The sequence below is a fragment of the Hyposmocoma kahamanoa genome, unplaced genomic scaffold (assembly GCF_003589595.1).
Source record: "Hyposmocoma kahamanoa isolate Upper Pololo Valley unplaced genomic scaffold, ASM358959v1 99879, whole genome shotgun sequence".
Lineage (NCBI taxonomy): Eukaryota > Metazoa > Arthropoda > Insecta > Lepidoptera > Cosmopterigidae > Hyposmocoma > Hyposmocoma kahamanoa.
The window spans coordinates 3893665-3916831 of NW_020656077.1; the positions used below are offsets into that span (position 1 = coordinate 3893665).

The 23167-nt window shown below is 35.5% G+C and overlaps 1 protein-coding gene across 2 annotated transcripts in view; it reads right to left on the bottom strand.

Annotated features, from left to right (window-relative positions):
- LOC113239422 (putative mediator of RNA polymerase II transcription subunit 12) overlaps window positions 1-23167 on the bottom strand; it is a 76771-nt gene that overhangs the window by 15829 nt on the left and 37775 nt on the right. For both annotated transcript variants that reach the window (XM_026476426.1, XM_026476425.1), the window contains exon 2: window positions 170-306. In XM_026476426.1, coding sequence (XP_026332211.1) covers window positions 170-306 — 137 coding nt within the window. The remainder of the gene's footprint in view (window positions 1-169; window positions 307-23167) is intronic.

Here is a 23167-nt window from a genome sequence, read left to right on the forward strand (position 1 = left end):
ATTTTAGATAATGTATATAGTACCTAAGCAGTGTCCAGTATGCAGATACGACTCGAGACTCCTCGTACAAATGAATATTCCAAGTATGCCCTTTCACTTACTGCCCCAGATTTCGTCACGAAGGTACTCTAAACGTTTTATATTGTATAGATAACTATGAATGTTGTACCTGTTTTCTCGTAGGTCTGTAAACGAAGTGTGAAGGTACGAAGCCATCTTGCGCCTGCCGTTTCTCCTTACTCTGCTCCGGTTCGGCTTCCTTTTCTTTCTCCTTAACTTCCGCAGCACATGCGCATAGTGAAACCGCTGCGAAATTAAAAATGTATTTCAGATGCGCTAGATCGCATATTTGCAGAATTTATTACACAAAAAGTACGTTTAGTTTGGGATTTCATTCGCATCGATGTTGCAAGACCGTTTCCATATTAAATGTGCTTTTAGATGAGTGTGTCTTAACCCTAAATCCGTTTAAAAATGTATAAGCGAAGCGTCCGACAGAATATTGCCTATAAGAAACTCCAAATGTATGTAGGTCGCCGCAGGCTGTAGTATAAATAATAATATATGTGCTTGTCCGTGGAATCCCAAAATTAGATTTTATTGTATTAGAACCGCTTGTTCCGGCAACTAGGTAATGGTTGTGTACATGAATATATTGGCATTTAGATACAACAAAAACAAAACCCCTCAAAACACACTATTTTACTTTTATCATCGCCTCAATGACTTAAAAAAGTAGTAGAATTAACACAACAAATGTCTTCAACATATAAAATGCTTCTAAAGATGTGATATAAGTCCCTTAAACTGCATAAGTTTCCTAAAGAAAACAAGGGACATTACAGGCACACACATTAGAACCGTGCCGATTGGTCACGGAGTAATAGTCGGACCCAGTCGTCCATTAACACCGATTCGCCTTTTCTCAAGCAAATTAGATGGCAATAGTACGCATGTAGGAGTGAAGTGTTCAGATACTCAATAGAAATAAAACAAAATAGAATCGGAATTATGGAGACAGGCCGTTTGTATGTGAAAACTTAAATGTTAATTAAACCGAAGAGGCATAAATCGGCTTATCTATAGATATTCATTCTAGAACACGTAAGTACAACGCATCGATCTCTTCGCTTGTCTTTCCCGTTAACTAACTTGGGTGTACGCCGGCCTTATTTTAGGGGATGTACACTTACAAGTCTGAGCTCTTTTGGGCGTCCTAGTCTCCACGTCTTAGTGCTCACTTCTTTCCTTTCTCAATCGTGACGATACGACATTAACCTCCCTAATACTACATAAATATCGTAGACGGTACCATAGACCAGTGGTCGGAGTAGTTAAAGCAATTTCGTATCAATGACCTCAAATATTAATTTAATATAGATGTGACATATGGCTCTGGTTTCCTGGATTTTGGAATAATGCTCGGTTTTGCCGGACCATTGCAAGAGAATGAAGTTCAATCACGCATTTTTTTAATGGAACAATGTGAATGACGGGAGTAAATAAATAAGTAGGTACTTGTCATTCACTTAAAAGTAAGTTTTATTTACACATGCGTTTCTTGCGGTGTTCGCTGTGTTATATTTGTGGAATTTTACTTTAGCTACTTTTTTTTGTTTGGTTTTATGGTATTTGAATCGTTGCGTTCTAACTGATGATATTTATATATAACATCATTCATTGTATGTGCGACGATTGTATGATGGACTTCTTATGTACGAATATTCAATATAACTAGAATGGTAGAGCGCGGTGAAGCCTTGTCTATGCACTGACAAACACACAGCAGTATAATATAAGTCTCGTATACCAAACCGGTGCGAAAAATAGCATTCAGAAATTTTGTAGCAGTTAGTGGAGCTCCTCGTAAAACAGTTCTTCCAGAGAAGTACTTTATCACCCATAAAAAAGTTTTATTGTCGTCGAACTACAAAATGATTTTTTGTTCTATGACAAAGCTTTTTAAGGTGAACTAACAATCACCTGTCAGCTCTCAGTCAACAAGTTTTTACTGAGTGTACTAGACTTACTTTTAAAGCCTCTTACTTTTAGTTTAGTAGCAATACTTATAAAAGGGTTCGTCCGGGGAAGTACTGCGACTTTACACATTTCTGCCGACAAATAGTAAAGTGTACTATTCTGCCGTCTACAAACTATAACGCAGCTAAGGAACAAATGGTCAAATAACCGTTTTAAATAGCAAAAGATAGAGCAAAAAATTCTTTTTTAAAAACAGTTGAAATTAGTTAACGCGTTCGACTTAACGGAACGACGCGTAGCTGAAATATCATTAAACAATTCCAATATTCTAAAATTGGGTTATGTTTTTTACGATATCTCAAAAAAATATTTTGTCACTTAACCGCGTTTTAGTTAAAGGACGGCAGTATTATTGCGTTCCGGTTTTGAAGGGTAAGGGTGTTGGTGAAATTACAGACACATGGGACTTGTCAACTTATGTCTCAATGCGAAGGGCGTAATGGTAGCGCCCCTCAGATCTCTGCGATTTAAAGCTCTCAGTGGCGTGTCGCTTATCACCACGCACGGAACAGGCACGACTTGTTCGTTCCGTCACTAGGTAAAGAAAAAAATCATTTTAATTCGTTATTTTGTTCAAGCGGTCGTGGAGAAGTCGGAACGACAAGCTACAACATGATCGATTAGTCAACGATTACCAGACAAGATAGTACTCAACGTGAAATAAAAATGAGAATTATTTAAAAATTGATTTATACATAAATATACAATTCAATCAACATGAATTAAAAAAGACACACTTTTTAATACACAATCTCGAAATATCTACCTATACAAATTATACAAATGAGAAATGTGCATTATACTATTAAATGTATAGTTTTAGTAGAAAATTACAAAGCGTCAGTGTGTGGATTATCTTTCGCCCACGAAAATATAACGGACTTTACTTGTGTTTTAATGGACAATCAAATGCGTATAATAAATCCACACAAACTTCGACCTAAAGATCCTCGCTTCTGTATTGTTAACGAGTCAAACAAATTCACAAATTCCAACGAGGTAACTGGAAAACCATTTAGTAATATCTGAGCAGGGATCGGAATTTACGCGTGTAGCTCTTAAATCTGGAGGCTCCCAAGAAGGCTCCTTAAATCGAGTCCAATGTCCTCACGCGTCCAAGGCCTTGCACTCTCACTTAAACTGACCAGTACTGACAGCAGAACAAAAGAAGCTACAGCAAAATAATTTTAGAACAGAAAATCTTATTGGTACATATTTATTTTTATTGAATATCATAATCACGACATTCAATAAAAATAAATATGTACAAGTACATAGTGATAACTGTGCTACCCCCTTATCGTAACTAAAGCAAACGACATTTTTGCGAAATTGAGTAATTTATAAATCTGGATCAGCAAAACGAGGTCTACAACACCTTAGGAGTGGTTTCTTGTATGTTATTTAGTTTTAATCTTATTATTAACCAAACTCAGCGTTAAACGACATTTTTACTGGAAAAAAAAACTTTCGTTTGCCAATACCTCCAAAGTTACCGTAATGCAAATACGTTAATTATAAGGAGGGCAGTGTGATATTTATCTATTTTTAGTGAAATATCCCACTAGCTTGTAATAATTATTAATACAAAGACCGAACAAAAACCAACAAAACCCCATCGATCCGACTTCACTCGAACCAGTGTCTGTTGCCTCGACGTGGCAAAAAACCTGGGTTAACACAATAGAAAAGTCCACATCACTCATAGAGAAATTTGTAAGATCTGCTGGCTCGATCCGTAGCTCAGGTTGATAAGAGCGGTAGCCACGTTGGGGCAACGAACACTGACTGGTTCGAGACCACTCCTATCGAAGGAATATTTATTTGTGTTTGTTCAATCTTTGTATAATAATAACAATCATGTTAGTTAAGTTTATATACTATAAATGAATTACATATTTAACATATTAGATAAGAGTTATCAATGTAATGGACTGTATGAACTTTTGTCTTTGGTATGAACTTAAGACCTTTGACAAATTGTAGTTATACGTTTTATTTTCACAAGTTCCACAATTAAATAATGCATGAAAACAATCGCAACAGCATAACAATAATAGAGTAACCAATTATGCAAAAAGAGCGCCAAAATCATTAATATATTTTCGTGATGTGTTCGACAACCACATTAATTACTTGTCTTTATGCTATAATATCAAGGTTTAGGTAACTAAAAGTAAACAAAGTTCAGCTGTCCCTTGATTAACCAGTCAAATACAATATTTAGTAGTGAGTTTCATACGTCGTATTACTGCTGTACTCTTTAATTTGGTCGCGTGTTATTAGCTAGCTATACGTTAAATCTGTTTAGAGGGTCCGTTTGTTGCAGGAAAGTTGATACACGTGTTAATAAATATCTTTATTTAAATATTATGTTTATATTATATATTGAGTACTATTTTAAACAGGTATTTCAAAATGTTGTCTATTACCTCAAAATATTATCATGCATTTAGAACCATTTTGCAATAAGTAAGTAACCAAGTAATCCCTCATTTAAAAATATCATTACGGTTTGTTTACATCTAGTAGTTTGTAGTTATCGGAAAGTCCCTGTACTTTGATTATTAAAAAATTCGGGGTTCTACCAAGAACACAGAGACCAAAAGTATGTTTACCAAACTCGTCCTACAGGAAATGGAACACGGAACCACGTCATCTAACGTCTATAGTATTAACCGCTTTGCCATTGAGGTCATAAACAAGTACATTTTGACTTTAGAATTTGTAACAAAAAGTGTAAAACTAATAAATTTTAGAACTTATTCAAATTTTTTTTTCCTCAAGTTCCCTCAACCAGTTCTCAGATCTGGAAACCATTACGAATTTTTATTGAACCGCGTAACAGTAGCGTTCATTATAAAATCATAATAAAAATTTAAAACTTCGGAAGTCTAAGTAGTTCGAAACAATCGAATAGCTGTAACAAAATTCGCATACACTTTCGTCGTTTCTCAGCAACGTAGATTGGTAGCAAATTGTTTTGTTGACGGTCCACTTTGACACGGCCTGGTTCCCACACTCAAGCATGCATAATGTCAACTGTAAGTAGTTTTAGTGGCTATGTAGAATAATAAACAGAGTATGTAACAAACATACTACGTTGAAGGCTAATGCTGATATATTTTAAGAATAAGATTGTCCAGCCCTATTTTTACTTTGCCTCTTTAGTGGTGAAGTGGTACTTGTGGTACCAGTTCATCCGTATCTAGAATTCAAAACTTAGAACGGAAGTAGAAATAGGTACGTGATTTATTTTATGCGGAGCTGAGACCCTACAGACAGCTGCATCATGAAAACTTTTGTAAATACTTTAATGGGCAAATTTTTAAAAAGGCCAAGTATCCACCGCCGTTTAAACTATTTATTAAAAACAAATTCTACATTTAAATATTCCGACGAAACGTTGTTAGGTACTATCCTCATAGTTAAATTGAGCGAATTTTTTTGCTCGATCTTGAGTGAGACTATTCCAGTTAAGTTATTGTAAAGATTACGACAGTAATGGCCACTAAACCACATACTATTACCACGTTTTCCTTCATACTCTAATTTTTCGCTGCATAAACACTTTAATAAATCTGTCTGGGTTATGCAATGTTTCCGTGATATTATCATTGACATCAGTACCGAAAGGGAAAGCTTATTTATTGTTGCTTGATATTTCTGGTGTAATACTGTAAAAGTACGAATAACAAGTAATGATCGCTTAGACTAGACTACGCATTGCGGGCGAGCTCCCTCTCCGCCAGGCATAGTAGCGCTTATGCTGATGGATCAACAGTCCCTTGAGGCAGTGGTCTCGTATTGTGAAGCGGCGATGCTCCAGAAGGAGGTCGCCGAGTAGGAGCGGACCTGTCTCGGTCCCGGCGGTGTGCCTTCGCGGCTGCGGTTGATCTGATCGGGAGCTCCGTTAGCCAGGAGAAGCTGCACTATCATTGATACTGACTTGAAGCTTGAGATATATTCTTTTTTCAACTGCACCAATCACTTGGTCACAAACTGGAAAATTCCCTAAACTAAAGCATCAAAATTAACTAAATGTCACTACCCAGAATACTCAGAATTAGACCAACTATTAAAGTTCTTATTACTAATACAAAGATCGAATACTTAGAAGAAATTCCTTCGATCCGGTCGGATTCGAATCGACGTCTTCTAGTTAACGGTGGCAGACACAATGCCAACTAAGCCACGGAACGAACCGCTTTACTTAATTACAATGAATAGCGACGACCGAATTTTTCTAAGTGTTCGATGTATTAATAATAATAACAAAGTAGTGGAGTCATTTCAGAAAAAGTAATAGAATATTATGGTGGTGAAAGATCCTGACATTCAATAACACTTGTGAAGTTCGTTTCCACAAATTAATCCTATCGGAAATCAAAACCGAATCATCCTTCGGAAAATATTATTGGGTTCCTGGTTTTCACGATTGCTATTGAAAATAAAATTACTTTTTCACGTACGTCGGTTTTTCGAATAAACCGGTTCGGTTTCACATCACAAGACTCAGGCAACCGTGACTTGCAAAGAGTCCATACCTTTGATAACTTCCGTAAAAAAACCGAAAAAAATAGTTTCGATTCCACAAATATTATTGTGAAAAATAGTCATTCAAAGGCAACCATAAAATGTCATGTCATGTCTATGTTACGACTGAAATTCTATATATTCTACGAAATATTATAATATGTGTTAAACCAACCTCCAATTGTCATAATTTATAAAAATAACTACTTGTATAGGATAAGGGTCCGGAGCAATTCACAGTTACATGGACGCAGAGCGTAAACAATAAGTCATTTGAAACATTAAAACTTGAGGTTATATTACTTTTATATAGAGTAGGCGTACCAAGCACAGATTTTTTAAAATTCAACCCATAAATGGGCGAAAAAGTGTAAACATGTTTTGAAATTACAAGATGACACTTTGCATAAATATTCTATAATCAAAATAAACAATAAACATCCAACTTAGCTCACAAAAAATATTTAAAATTGTGTCTATTATTTATTTTATTCTGAAGAAGACAATTCCAGCCATTCCTCTTTTGTCCTTAAGATGAATCGAATGATGAACAATCGCCAGTGTTTATAAATATCTCTTCTTGAGCTTCTATTAATTTGTCTTGCTCAATAAATTTGTCTTCAATTCCAAACAAATTGCGGCAGCATTTACTTAGGTACTAGTAAGTCTATTCACTCCTACTAACAGATTATGATATGGTTTATGGTTTATAGATTGTCACTCGGATGCATATCATATATGCAGTTCGTGTCTTATTTTACTGTAAATATTATAAATAATGTTTCTTGCTTGAGGTCGAAGCAGTTTTATCGAAATTATTGTAACAAAGTCGTTGCTTGTAAGTGAAAATAACAAGTCTACTCTCTCCCGTTTTGCTTATGGACGGTGCCCTTTCTAGGATATCGCCAGCGTCAAATATAGAAAAATAATGAATTAAATTATGGCGAATGTTGCCAATGTGAAGCTTTTTCTTTGTATCAGGAAAATAACTAAGACAGCCAATTTAAACAATTCAGATTTTGATTTGACAGGCGACTATCGTTCGCTTTTTTTGGCAAAACGTTATCTGAGGGCAAAAAAAAATGGACACGTTAACCATAGACTATGTTAATTTGAAATGCCATTACTGTAGAGACCAAATGTGATATTCCATTAATTTGCGCACCTACTTGTATTAAATGCACTATACACACATATCAGGTGGGATAAGAGGAAAATACATTTTTTTAGTCAAATGTTTTGAGCTCTAGGAAGAAAAGATAAAGTCTTAAAGAATTATGAAGTACATTGAAGTTGCCTTGGAATGAATGAATGAATGAATAAAATATTCTTTATTGCCATTGACTTACAAATAAATGGACGACGGGTCTAATATAAAAACCACGAAAAAAATGTCCCAAGTCAACCTATTTAAACGTGACATGTAAAGGAATATGAAAAAGCTAAAACGTTGAATTTAAATTGTAATTTCATCGCAGTACTGTTTAATTTTGCTTGCTTCGCTGTCAATCGAACAAACGAAGACTAAAGCGTGAATGACGCTCAGTATACGATTTTAACGCCCTATAAGTTCGGACACTTTTTAGCGCGGACCCGACGTCCATATAATTGTAAGTCAATGTTTATTGCACATAAAATTACAGTTAAAACATAATACAGTAACTTAAATATAATAGTAGTAACTTAATGTACAACAGGTGGCCTTATTGCTATCAGCGTTTACATTTTTATACAAACATTACTCTAAATTCAAAACTTACGTTGTGTTGCTGAAAACGTGCAAAAGATGTCAATAATTACAAAACTTGCAAGAGATGGAGTAATGTATAACCTCTCATTTTTAAGATTTCACAATTTTCAAATTTGTTTTTTCCGCCTTCTGGATTTGGAGCAAAATAGCCATATTACATTTAAAATTGTTTAAAGTGATTTATTTGCCTTTTTTATAGACCAAGAGACTATAATGCTAAACTCTAGGTTATGAGTTGAGGCTTCAAGTCCCTCTTCCCCCGGTTTCCTCACTAATTAAATTCTGTTCTATTACACATTTTGTTGCTTGAATCGATCTCATTACGTTAAGATAGTCACGTTCAGTGTTGAAACGTTAAGATGGACCTCCAATCGTTTTACAACTTACGATTTTTATAAATAAATACAAAAGTAAAATAATAAAGCAAACCCACTAGAACAACATCACCATTTTAGTAGCAGTAGAGCTCCTTATACGTTAAATAAATACTTTTGGAAAACAAAAAGACTGAGCTATGGCACATGAGGGATCGTCCGTGATTTAAACCCGGATTTCCAGCACAGTTGGCGAGTATCGTAGCCCCCAGATTAAGGAGCCGGTTACAGTGAACGGTGAAAGTAAGCCTTTCTAGACATTGATTTTTCCATGCGCCTTGGCCATTCCATGAATTTGACCGGCGTAAAATCAGTGTGACGAAAATTTGTTTCTTCTTGTAAGAGAAATACAGAAAATCAACAAACAAAGAAGATATAAACCTTCTTTGTTTGTTGATTTTCTGTATTTCCACACAATATTTCCGTTCAATTAAAATAAGTTAAGTTCTTTTTATATTAGGTTTCAATTAAGACTACCGGATTTTAAAACTATATTTATTAAGTGAAATAATGTCTACATGAAACAAAATATCTTGTCTATAATATCTAACGTACCTTCCCCCGTCCTCCGTGTCCCATAGCTATGAGGCGTCCTAGTAATGCATTTACATTCTGCTATCTAAATTATTCACTCTCGGCATTTGTGGTGATCTGTACAAATATGAATCGTACAGCGCAAATAGTAGTAGTAGAGCTTCTTATGAAAAAGTGCATCCACGGAAGTATTGCCGTCTCACCTATTTCTGATTTTGAAGGGTAAGCGAGCTGGTGAAATTCCACGTGGGACTTGTCAACACGTGTCTCAGGGTAACGAGCGCTGTGACAGTGCCCCTGAGATCTATGTGATTTAAAGCTCTGAGTGGCACTGCAACTGTTATGGACAGGCATGCCGCTTACCACTACTGGGCCTTGTTCGTCTCGTCAATTGGTATAACAAAACCACGGCTTTAGCCGGTCAGGAGAAACTTCTTCTTACAATAAGATTTAAAAAACCAATCAATAAGTAACTTCGGAAATAGTATTTATATTGCATATTATATTTTTAAAGTTTACTGCAAAAGACACCAAATTGGTGCACAGGTACAGCTTCCAAACAAGCATCCCATATAAGATAGGTAATAGCGTCGACGGCATCAAGAAAACGAAGACGTGTTTGGAGTAGATGACTTGCAGTACTCTCTTGGAATGTAGATAAATCAGCTTAATAAAATATTTAAATAAACAACGCTCTCACTCATAGCAATGTACTAGGGAAACCCTGTATTAATTTTGCCATCCACACACATAGACAATCATAAATTGCACCAATATTCACGAGTGAAATAAATAAAGAAAAAAAGAAAGAAACATTTATTCGGCTATTACAAATAAATATACAATAAATAGCAATAATATTAAATAATAAACAATTGAAAACTAAATAAATAAAAATAGCCGAAAAGGCTATCCAGCTCAGCTTAACGCTGGGCAGAGCTACATCGCTGATTATCAGTTGGAGCCTGAATAAATGTGCAATGTTTTATGGTGTTATTTATTCATTGATTTATTTTACCTTTGCTACATTTGATATCAATATATGATTTAATTAGGTACTACTTTGGTTTTACGTGTCAAGTAGATTCTTTGTTATATAAGACATAATAAAAGACTCTTTGTAAATAATACACTGGGCGGAATGTCGATTCTCAACCGAACAGTCTATCTTATTTGCCTTTTATTCATACTTTTTATTTTACTTTCATTTTTCACAGTTCTGTATATTTATTAACATGAATAAATAAACAAATATAATATAAATATCAGAAGTACGTTGTTCTGATCCCAAAGTGAGTAACTAAAGCTCTTGATCGGAAACAACGATGGTACCACAAACACCCAGAGACAATATAGAAAAGTTAATTTTTCGACCTCAGAGATGGCGACACTAAGAAAACGGGAATGCAAACCACTCGACCACAGAGGTCGTCTTAACATGAAAGTGACCTTTGACCACAATTATTTCAGGTCGAAATTCAACGTTTTTCAGAATTGTATTTGTTATGCTAGGTTTCAAATTTCGAGCAAATCATTTCAGAAACGGTTGAGTGTTAATTCCGTTCGCAATATTGTGCAATTTGAGTGGACGCCAAGAATACTTCTGCATCACTGTTAATACTTTACCTTCGTTTGCTTTAGATGCGAAAAGGAGAACTTTATTACATTAATATAATACCCTATTTCGAGGTCTTATAAGTGGTGTATTTAAGACTTTATATTCAAATATTTTACGCCGAGCTTTTCTGGTTCATAAGGTGTATAGATTCTCCAGACATGAGTAAAATTGTGGTGTATTTCTATGGTCTCACCAAAATATGCTTTGAGCTTAAATAAACTTTAATACGCTTGGTAAGGAGGAGAAGGCTTACAGCTTATATGCCGAGCGTCGAATACAACGCCAAAACTTGTGGAGCTTATTTTCAAGACGTACAACATACCATTTCATTGTACGCCTTTTGAGAAGACGCAATTATAAATTTTGCCTGTACATTCAGACAGAATTGGGTAAGTACCTGAGCAGCTTAATTTCACAGAGAAACAAATTTACTAAAACACGTTATGACTGCCTTGGGTTCTCGCATAAAGTGACAAAGGCATATGATGCGACTTAATTACGAACATAAACGAATCTTTAAACAGGGTGTAATCGCTAAGTGTGCCCAGGCGATTATTCCGTAAATACAAGAGATATCAAAAACCATTAAATGGATATCAAAATTACGGTACCAAACGAATAATAAGACAATAACTTTTTTTAAATAATACTAGAAATACTCAAAATTTTAACGTTAAACTCTGTGTTAATTTAATAAGGCATTCATAGAGAGATTTTAGTTTTTAATGTCGGTATGCTCATTAGGTAACATACTTCCGATATCAGTTTAAAGGTTTTTGATATATATTACATTTACGAAATAATCTGGCACACCTGGGCTCGCTTAATGATTACACCCTGTATAGGCATTTATTAAGCCGTTATTCTCCATTCGGTATAGTTCTGATTCCTATTTTATTACGACACGCGGTAGTTGTAAATGTCCTTGCTCGTAGAGACTCCGAATAAAATACGCAAGTAAGTAAGTACTCGAATAACAAAGTCAACCCTACAATAATTTAGTAATTAATTTACATATACATACATATTCATCATTTAGCCATTTTCTTAAAAATTCCCAAGGCTTTTACTAATTATCTTGGTTAACAATCGGCGTCAGCACAATTAGCGGTTCATATTTTTAAGAATATATGTGTTTATATATATTTAGTTATATATGTATATGTCGCAATACGTCCGTGTGCGTGTGTGTGTAATAAAACAACTTGTTGGGGCATTAACATTTACTATGTTACCCAAATATGAACATTTTGATTTGTTTCAATATTGAAATTATGAACTAGTTTTTAATATGCGATGCAATCTCCAATAAGTCGACAATGACTACAATGACGATTTAAATAAATAAATTACCAACAAATCAAACAGGCAGACATCATTCGCAGTACGCATAATGACTTCTAATAAATTGGCACTACATTATTGATTGTTCAAATGGATTCCACTAATGATAGCATTGTTATGAAACATTTATTTGTGAAAAATATAGCCGTACGTGGATAGCGCGACGTCGCAGCCGGTGCGGCGCGAGCGCAGGCCAAGCGCGCAGAAAGTCGAAAGTGATCGCGTGCGCAGTAGCGTTCCAACGGACACCAGTAAAAGTAAACTTCCTAATTGTACGTCCGATACAATAGACGATTATTCACCACGGTCACGCAACTATGCACGCGCATTCAGAACACTGTGTCACTTAGAAGGTCAAGTGTAAGCGTAATTTCACTAGCAAACATTAACGCCAATCACGTTTCTCGTTTAACACTACCAAACTTTATTTCAAAATTCATTAAAAAATATGAGTACTACAAAACTGTTTAGTCATGTGAGCAAGAATTACTGTTTCCACAACTGGAGATCACGTGGCAGGTTTTTCCCTCGCCGAATTGTTGAATTAAAAAGTTCTAATGAAAAATAAAGGAACTCTCGAATTTGGCAGGTAGGGCACGCTCCGTTTTTGATGATGTAGGGGTGGGAAATATGAGTTCCTCTATGGCGCTATGCATTAATTGTATTTGGCGGAAAAAGGGATTTTCGACGATAGTATCATTTAGGTGCAAATGTAATCACATTTTTCTTTTACTTTTAAAAGAGGAATATCAAACTGAACGCAGAATGCATCGATAAAATCCATTCATTTGCAGTTGACGTCCATGCGCGTAAGTGCTTTGGCGTATTTCAATATTATTTAATGATTATTTAGAGCGTATTCCGTTCACATGTGTTTCACACTCACCCTACAAAGGTCGCTATATAGACGAGCAATATGTGCCGATAGTCACAGGGCACCCGTCAGCGCACTTACATAAATCACGGCCTTTCTCATTGAGACGCATTCTGATCGGGGACGTGGGAGCTCGAGACCTTTGGCCTATAACTTGCATTACAATAGGTAGGTACAACTTTTAACCTGCACAGCACGAATAACAATGTGCTTGAGATATAAGCGTATTTTATTCCTCTTAAGAAAACGTGGCAGACATCTCGACATAATGCGTTTTCAAGGTTTTCTCCACAGGCTTATTGTTTTAGGCCTCTTTAAAACACTTCAGATTTATGTTAGAGTAAAGAGAGACAGAAAATTGTGAGGAATGTTGTATACACGTGTATGCTCTTGTCTCTGACAAATATTACTTTGCAGGTGGTCGAATAAACAAGTATTTTATTTTATTTTTCCAATAAGGTTTTCTCAGCAATTTACATACAACAACAAACAATGAGGTCGAAGTACACGAGACTCCTTGAAACAGTGCTAATGGCTACACCATAACATTCTTCATTATAACAGTGCCTTCTAAATCATCTGCATGAATTTCGTTACTTATTGCGTAACAATTGTTACAGTTTGTTAGTCTTACGTAAGTTACACACGAATTCGCTATTAATTCGTTGGCGCTGTATTTTACCGGCCTACTTAATGTTAATTTGACGAAATAAAACGATTCCAAATGCGAATATGAAAGACAATACGGAAAGAATAAATGAGAGAACATTATGTATGGGCTTTATGAGCGGGATATTAAGTGGCAGGTATATTAGTAAGTATGTGGGTGAGCCGTTGCAGGATTACGAAAGGTTCCTGCGGAAACGTGCGGTCGATAAGTATGAAGTGGTGTTTCCTTTAGTTTAACTAAACACCCTTATTAAAGAGATTGCTGTCAGTGCTGCTGTAATTTAGCGTGCTAACTGTTTTTTTATTTACTGTCAAAGCTGTTTTAAGATTATATCCGCATTCTTGAGGTCGTTTCCGCAGATTAAGTAATAACTTACAGAATAGATTGCTAAGGGTCAAGGTTTCTGTTAAACTATTGTGATCACTTCTACCAAGACCATAGCTAATTTAATAGAACCTCATTTTTAGTAACAAACTTTACGACGTTACCCTCTTTGGTTATTATGTCATCTCTTTATATACTTTCGATGTATGTTACACAAAATATACCTACATAAAATCAAAAGATATTTGTTTCCTTAACTTTCTGTTTCCCTACCTTTAAACAACTTGACATTGGCAAAAAGTTAAAGCTCTGTTACCATGACACAAAAAAGGGCAAACTTATAAGAAGACTTGACTTCGGCTTGGTGGAAAATCTATTCAGATTTCAGAAACAGGTGATTTGGTTTCTGCTATTTATATGGAATTAAGCCTAAAGACTAGACAGCTGCTATTGAGGAAAAAGAGCATAACATAACATCATCCTAATAAACTCAATCCCATATACAGATGAGAGTATATACTTTTTCAGCAACAGAGTGGTACATAATTGGAACATGCTAACGGAAGAGTGTAAAAAAAAGAGTCCATGGGGGCCAACTTTCAAAAAGTTAAACAAAATATTGTTCTGCTAAATATGCAAGTGCAAATACCATGTACACACCAAAATTATATGTTAAAATATACCTAAGTGGTACTTGTCAAGCTTCCTCAATTATGTTAGCTTTAATACTACAACTAGCCAATTTTTACATAAGTTTCAAAGCCTACGACAGGAAATATGACACCGCCTTGGCGAGCAACGTAACAGGCATACAACAACGGATCATAATAGAAAGGCAGACGATTGAATATTCCATTCACAGTCTATGAAGTAGCATCAGGTGTAAAGAAGTTAGCGTCGCCTCCAAACCGTCGAGTGTTGTTATACCATAAAGGAACACTTCACATGTGAATTTAATCAAGTCGATTATGGCAAAAGCAACGTGACCCCAGTGCAGAATATTGGCGGTTAGATTAGAACCCGTTCTGGCAATTTAGGCCTGGGGTGAAAAGCGGTAAACAATCATTAGTCGCAATAGAGCTTCTTCGTCCAGGAAAGTACTGCCACCTTTACTTATTTCTGCCGCCAAGCAATATTGTGAACATTAACGCGTCCGGTTTTGGTAGTAAAATTACAGGCACATGAGATTTGTCCCCTTATGTCAGTAGCAGCAGCGCCCCTCATTTGTTTGCAATTTGAAGGTGCTGAGTGACTCTACAACTGATACGGACAGGCGTGTAACTTACCATCATTTATCACTTACATCGCTTATATTTGGTATCATGTAGATTTCCAAATGACATTCGAATTTAGTTCAACTCTTTATTCTTATTTGCTTACAATTGTTTCAATCCCGTTACTCGAAAAATGAAGATGAGTTTATCAACGAAGTCACTAGACGTCATAGTCTTGTTTCGATAGAACCACAGCGCTTAATTTGATGTAAGAAAAGCTGCTCAGTACAATTTACTCGCCTCACGGTCGCGCAATCTACGTGTTTGTTTGTTGTAAAACAGACACACCGCCAAGTGTCGCTTATATCAGATTATAAAACAATAAGTAACGAAATATCAAAGGAAACTTTTGATATTATTACAACATCTTATTTGCGATTTGTATGTAATAATATGTAACAGCACATTATAACACGGAAATATACATTTAAATTAACTACCACACGCATAAAATGTTAATGCTAGAATTAATTTAAATAGAAATGCGTAATACCAGTGATGAAATACGTAATAATTATAAGACGGAATAAAAGTTTAGTGCAGTTGTGTCTTTGAACTGTTGTCTATTTTATTGATAGAGAACAAAAAGAAAAGTCCTGCTAATTTTATCTTATAACGTAAAGCACATGGGCTAGACACCCCAGACCACCACCCACTGCGGAAAGATTGATTTGCCTCATACTCTATCTCAGTCGACTTTAGCATCTAAGTAGTGAGGAATATAGCTCAGACAAATACTGATTTTATTTTTACTTACTTCTTTACTTTCACATATTTATTGTCATTTTCTCTCTTCACCGATGTGATGTAGCAAAAATTTAAGATGCGTATAGTCTAGACGTCGTCGGGTCACTGACTTGCAGTTCCATCACAACATCCCAAATTTATTGTTATATTAGCAACGCTTAATGTTTCTCATAATTTCCGTGCTCTTGCGTGATCTGGTTATTAATTGCGCAAGTCACCGTTCAAAGTAAATTCATTTAAACAAAGTTCTGAAGTCGTTAAAATATGGTGTTGTGGTCACAAATGTTAATTAGTTAATAAATTCAGGCGTAACCTTGCGGAAGTCTATGTTAATAAAAATGGAAGTAAATTAATTTACTACTCCGCCGACCCAGGTTAAATCGTGCAAAATAGCTGCGCTTGTGTTGAATATTTTTTCATGCATTTAATTTTCCCACACTCACTCCGCATAAAATTAATAAAATAAATAAACACAAGCGTAACTACAGTCACAGAGACCGCTACCAAAAATATACCCAAATACGCGGAATAGCTTATTAATTAGTTTCCTTGTTCATTTTTAAACAATTGGAAGCACTTCGTAATAATGCTTCATGAGTTGTAAATCGATTCAATATTCAACTTGAAGCAGCTTCTCTTGACGCCTGTGTCACGATTTGTTGGTTTCGCTCGGCGATTGCGCTTGAGAGCTGAGCATGAGATTACAAATTGATATATGTACGTATTAATACTGTCGCGTCTCTCGTTTGTTATTAGTAAGTCAATGAGCTGTTGCAAGTGGTATGATCGATCAAGCGCGTTATCGCTGCGCAATAATCCAATATATGTACGAAAAAGAAACCATCCACTCACAATTCTCTAAAAGACAGATCTAAACGATCGTTGGTACATAGAAAATTTACTGTTTAATCGGCCAGTTGCCTTAAACTTCTAGATCTTAACACGATATTCCTGTAAAAGCGATCGTAAGTACTCATAATATTTCATTTCCCATTTAAGCTGCCGCCATTCAACCTTTTCAAGAAGTAATATTACGGTCTGGTGCCGTTCATAAATATATTCTAATAAACTATTAAGGCTTTGATCAAAAAGCTTGCGAATATTTGCGGTTTGAAATATTGGAAAAATATAAACATAAAATATGAAATATAAACCTCTTTGAACATGTCGGAAGTGAACGGGAACTGTGAACTTACAATTTTCAAAAATAGCTCTTATTACTGTAACATGGTACCATCGATATGGTACCAAGCAATATATTACTTCAGAAAGACGAAAAAGTATTTTATGACAAATAAAAGAACCTCCTTATACAAAAGTGTAATTACGCAATACAAGATTTTATTAAAGATAAAGAACTCTGACCTCTCTTCAATAAGCTCTTTAATTATAATAATTGCTATATAGATTTTTGCGTTACTTTACTAAGATTTTCTATTACTTAAAATAATTTAATACCTTTGATAAGTACTTAATAAATTAATTTTTGTTTATTAAATTGCTTTTCTAAATATATTTTTAAGATTTATGTAGCTACGCTTTCAGGGCACATTTATAGTACATTATTGCAGAGGCCGGGAAGTAAGGGATTGCTGAATGAGTCCATTAAGGCATGTATAGAATTTTTCTCAAACAGTGTGACGAAATAATGAAGGACTAAAAACAGGAGGATGTATAAAAGAAAAAGTAAAAAAACATTAATTAATATTAAAAGTAACGTTAAAAGAAAATGTTATTGTTTTCCCAGACACATTAATAATAGTATTTTATTAATGTGCCCATAAACTGTATTTTCGTTACCGCTCTTCTCACTAGCACTCATTTTCGCGACCAAAATACAACAAAGACGAAAAAACAAAAGAATACCAATTATTATTTATTTGCTGAGCATTGGCTATAGAGCCATCAGCTTAAACAAGCAACAAAGGATTAAGAAACTTAAAACGTAATAATACGAGTACTTATTATAAAATTAAAAATAATTTGTGAAAAGACTGACTACAAAAACCCGCCAAAAAAAAAGGATACCAAAACACTTTAGTTTGAATATTTCGGCCATTTTCTTTTTTTTAAAGTAGTACAGGTAGGTATTTTTCATTCTCGCAATTATGAACACTGGGCAGTTGGATGTATGAGTTTTTCTTTTGCTTGTTTACATAGTAGACATTGTTCATAGGTAGATTTAAAAGTTTAGAGACGAGGACATTTATTGGATTATCATACTTACTTTGTAGGCTTGGCCGAGAAGAGGTCGCATGGTCCATAAATGATAAAACTCTACGTGTTCATTTTTTGAAAGTAATTCAAACATTTTTGAGCACTAAATGATTATCACTAGTATCAGGTTTCTTACCACGGTATGACTTCTTTTTATTTTCCCGATATTTCGGAACGGTTGCACGCTCCATGGAAAAATGTTAAGTTCACCAAAAGACCATCTTCCTTTACAAACACCGGGTCTCTATAAAGTGAACTGCAGTTGTGGGAGCTCGTATATCGGTCAGACTAAACGAACAATTGTCGATCGTATGAAGGAACACATCCGAGCAGTAAAAAACAATGATGCACAGAAGTCGGCTATAGCACAACTTCTCACACAGACTGACACTAACCACTGGATCGAGTTGCATAGCCCCCAGGTACTCTCGACAGTACGTCACTACATACCACGGTTGGTACGAGAAGCCATCGAGATCACGAAGTACAAAACATTTAACCGTGATGATGGTTTTAAACTGTCCAGTGCATGGAACCCGGTCCTTAGTGCGTGCAGTAATAAAAAAAAAATAAAAAAGTGTTTATTGAAGTTCAAGTGGCATAACAAAACGGATGTTGAGACCATCCTATTAAGTAATTAAATACTTGTGTCAGGAGGTCTCGCTCTTCCTTAACTAAAACATACATCATCAAAGAACTTAATACAATAAAACAAAAATGAAAAAGAAAAAAGATGCTAATTAGTATTATCTTACTACAAAAGGTGTGTTTGTGTTTGTGTGTGTGTGTGTATTTGTGTGTATGTGTGTGTGCGCGTGTGCATGAGAGTGTGTGTATTATATGATAACTGTGTGCATATGGCAATATTCAATTTTATGTATAAACGCAGCAATACCCTATTTGAAAGGTTTATTGTAAAAGCGCTTCTGTATCATTGTAATTTATTGTTATTAACCATTTTCAGTTTTTCCCTACATTTATGTGAATTTAATTGATATATTTGTAATTTTTTATTTAATTTGTTATATATATATATGCGGATTGTGAGGCGTATTGTCTTTGGGCGAATTTGGTTTGTGTTCTTGGTATTTTAACCACTCTGTCACTCCTCCTCCTAATCATTACGCTAGAGATAAACGGCAAAGACTTGTGCATACGAAGAACTGTTGACAATAAATATAGCTTTCTGACACTTAAGATCTCACAAAATTTGTAAAGTTCCTCCGTGGGAAACCTATAAGGTTTGAAGTGCATTATTTTCAGCAAACACCGCTGACTTCGTTCAATCTCAAGAAATTTTGTTTTAGTTGCACCTCCCCAAACAGTGATACAATATCCTATTACCGATTGAACCAGGGCGACATATGTATACTTGTTTAATTATTTTTTTACTAGCAACATGTCTTAACTTCCTAAATATCCACGTTAATTTTCTTATTTTATCGCATATTAATTCCACCTGAGAATGCCAACTTAAACGTCAATCCATGGCAACACCCAAGTATTTGGTACATGCAACTCTGTCAATAGCAGGACATGCACAGTTACTATGGTCACTATTACTGCATCGATGTATTTTCAGCAGGAGATCATTGCTTGGTTGTGTCATTCTATTGACAGTGAAACATATGTAATTAGATTTTGCAGTGTTCAGCGTGAGAAGATTATATTGGAGCCAATTTGCTACTTTTGCAAGAGCAGATTCAGCATCTCTAAAGACTGTATTCCACGTTGAGCCCGCAAATACGATTGCGGTATCATCAGCGTAGGATAAAATTCGGCCACCTTCTATGTGCAAGCTTGTCAAATCATTAATATAAATTAGGAATAGCGTAGGGCCCAGTACACTACCTTGAGGGACACCAAAAGAGACCCTTGTGTCTTTGCTAATATAGTTATCTATTTTTACTTTTTGTATTCGGTCACACAGGTAGTCCCTCAGTAAACTTAATGGTACCCCTCTTATACCAATTGATTGTAACTTTAAGGTGTTAAAGTAATAAAAACAAAAACACCTCTAGTTCAGTTTCGCGTGTGGATACAGTGAGTGTGGTTTGTGTGAAAAAAGTGAGTGACAATGGTAACGCCACAACAAATCGCGATGAAGGTAGTCGTCGACAGCGCAAGAGGGTAGACAATATGTCTGCCCTTAAAACTGTCATCTGCCGCCGTCCAGTCAACCCGTGACCATGAGGCGTGTAACCGTTCCGAAATATCGGGAAAATAAAAAGAAGTCATACCGTGGTAAGAAACCTGTAACTAGCGATAATCATTTAGTAAATAACTACGAAAGTCTTAAAATCTATATTTTTGAACACGTTTGAAAAAATGTAATTATAATGCATGTTTGCTAATAAATAAATACTGAAATACTAAGTAAATATTAAATATATTAAAGTAAGTATTATGGGTATATGCACTTTGGATATGAAATTGTGAATAATAATAATAATAATAACGCACACACTCAACATAGCCCCGCACTAGGGAAACCCTGTGTCGCGGGTGCCATGGACACACACATAGACAATCACAAATTACACCCAAACTCACGAGAGAAATAAATGTAGGCCATACAAATATTTCTCCCGGCCCGGGAATCGAACCCGGGGACCTCTGCGTGGCAGTCCGGTATGGTAACCGTTCGGCCACGGAGGCAGTTGAATGTAAAAAATACGTATTAAAATCAGGGCCTTTTCTGGGTTACAAGTGAACACAAATAAAACTGACACCTTAGTCTCCACAGTGGTAAAAGTTGACGGTTTAAATTCCCCACTAACATGTTATACTAAATGTTTATTTCAACTAGAAGATATAGAAAAGTTGATTTTAGATCACAAGTTAGTTAACTTTATACGTTTTTATATTTTTGTTTTTAGTAGCGGTATAGCTTCTTGTGAAAGAGTTCGTCCTGGGAAGTACTGCCACCTTACCTATTTCTGCCGCCAAGCAGTAATGAGGCCATGTGTTCGTGACATTACAGGCACGTGAGTTATCAAAGCACGGTATCAATTTATGTCTCAAGGTGGCGCAGTGGCAGTGCCCCTCAGATATTTATGATTAAAGCTCTGAGTAGCACTGCAACTGTAACGGACAGGCGCGCTTACTACCAGCTTAAGGACGATTTGTTCGTCGCACCACTCGGTATCTTAAAAAAAATATATAATATAGTCATCTTTTTTCTGTTATCAGAAATATCCTGAAGTGAAAAAATCGTTCTATATTCATGTAATAATATGTTTAAAACTAAAGTAAGAAAAGAAACCTTGTAAAAAGTTTTGTTATTAGGAGCACGAGGAATAATAATAATATGTCCCTACGTTCCTACCGGTAGGACTCAAAGCGCACCCCGGACACTCCATACAACAGTCGAAAGTTATTTACCTACTACTACTACATACAGCAAGGCGCTATCTGCACACGCGCAAATGTGTACTGAAGTGACAGGGTTACCCACCACTTTCTCGTACGTAGTCAGAGCGGCAGTATAGCGAAAATTCCGCGAATCTGTTATCTATAATAAAATAAAATTCTCTTAGTACAATCCTAATGATTACACAAGTTCATTAGGTATTTATATTAATTATATTTTTCATTAACTCACTACTAGAATAATCCTTACCTTTTATCTAAAAAAAATCTAAAAAGATAGGTGCTCTTAAATAAGGTAACCAAGGTATTTGAATTTGCGTGTCCAACCTTATCGTTACTTACTTAATAATTATATTCACTACTTAGATAGTTATCGGCAATACCATTTATAATATTTTTTTATTATGCAACTACACAACCTGAATGAGCTAAACAGGTCAATAACATGGATTTTTGTCATACAAATACCCACAGTTACTGGGTCCATAGCAATTTATGGCATTGACCTGTTTAGCTCATTTAGCTTGTGTGCCAAAGCGGGCAATCAGTAGGAACATGAGTAAACGGTCATATTAAGGTTGGAGTAGATTCTCCGTTTCATCGAATTTACCAGCTCTACTAAATAGTAACAAACATATATTGTGGAATAGTTTAAAATTGATCACGATTTTTATAGTTTTAAAATTTGACATTTACATTCGTTAATAAAGTTACACAATCATATGTAGGTCGACCAGAAAGACACCAGTTTTTAGCGTCTTCCGACGCGTCACTAGGGCAAGGTCGTATAATTTACTTTCTTCTCAAACAAATCCAGCACAAAGACGACATATTAGCCGCGGGCACCGAAATCTGCCCAAGCGCTTTTATTTATTTTTAAGTCGTGACGTAAAAAGATCGGACTTACAAGTTTGAAGCCTCGCATCTTTGGTTGCGACTTTTAGCGGCGATGTAAACGCGCGAGTGAATCAATCCAATCGCCTATCTATCCCAAGTGTAGAGATGCAATCGCGCGTTTGTATCGATGCTGTCACGCGCTTGCATCGCGTTTGTATCGCTAAAAGTAAAGGTAGACGATTAGCGACTGCATCGCAAATGCATCGCATTTGCATCGCTAAAATTGAAGACTAGGTGTTAGATAAAGATGCGAAAGGAAACGCCGGGAAAGGCGATATGGCTCTACATTCCACACAAATTGGATTCAAAGTGTATTTATTTCATAGCATTTAGGTTCATTTGAAAAGAACAAACCCTAGAATTTCTTGCACGTTCTTCTCGGAGACGTCAGCACAGTGAACGAGCATAGTAACTTAATAAATGACGTTTTCAAGTGTACACTTATATGTACTATATAGGATGTGTGGGTATTACAACGAAATGTGTTCTGATTGCGTTATTTTTAACTGCGGTGTCCCTATTTTTAAAAGGTCACTATTATTTGTTTTGTTTTCTTTTTTTGTATGATAATAATAATTAATTTAGCGTCCGTTTAA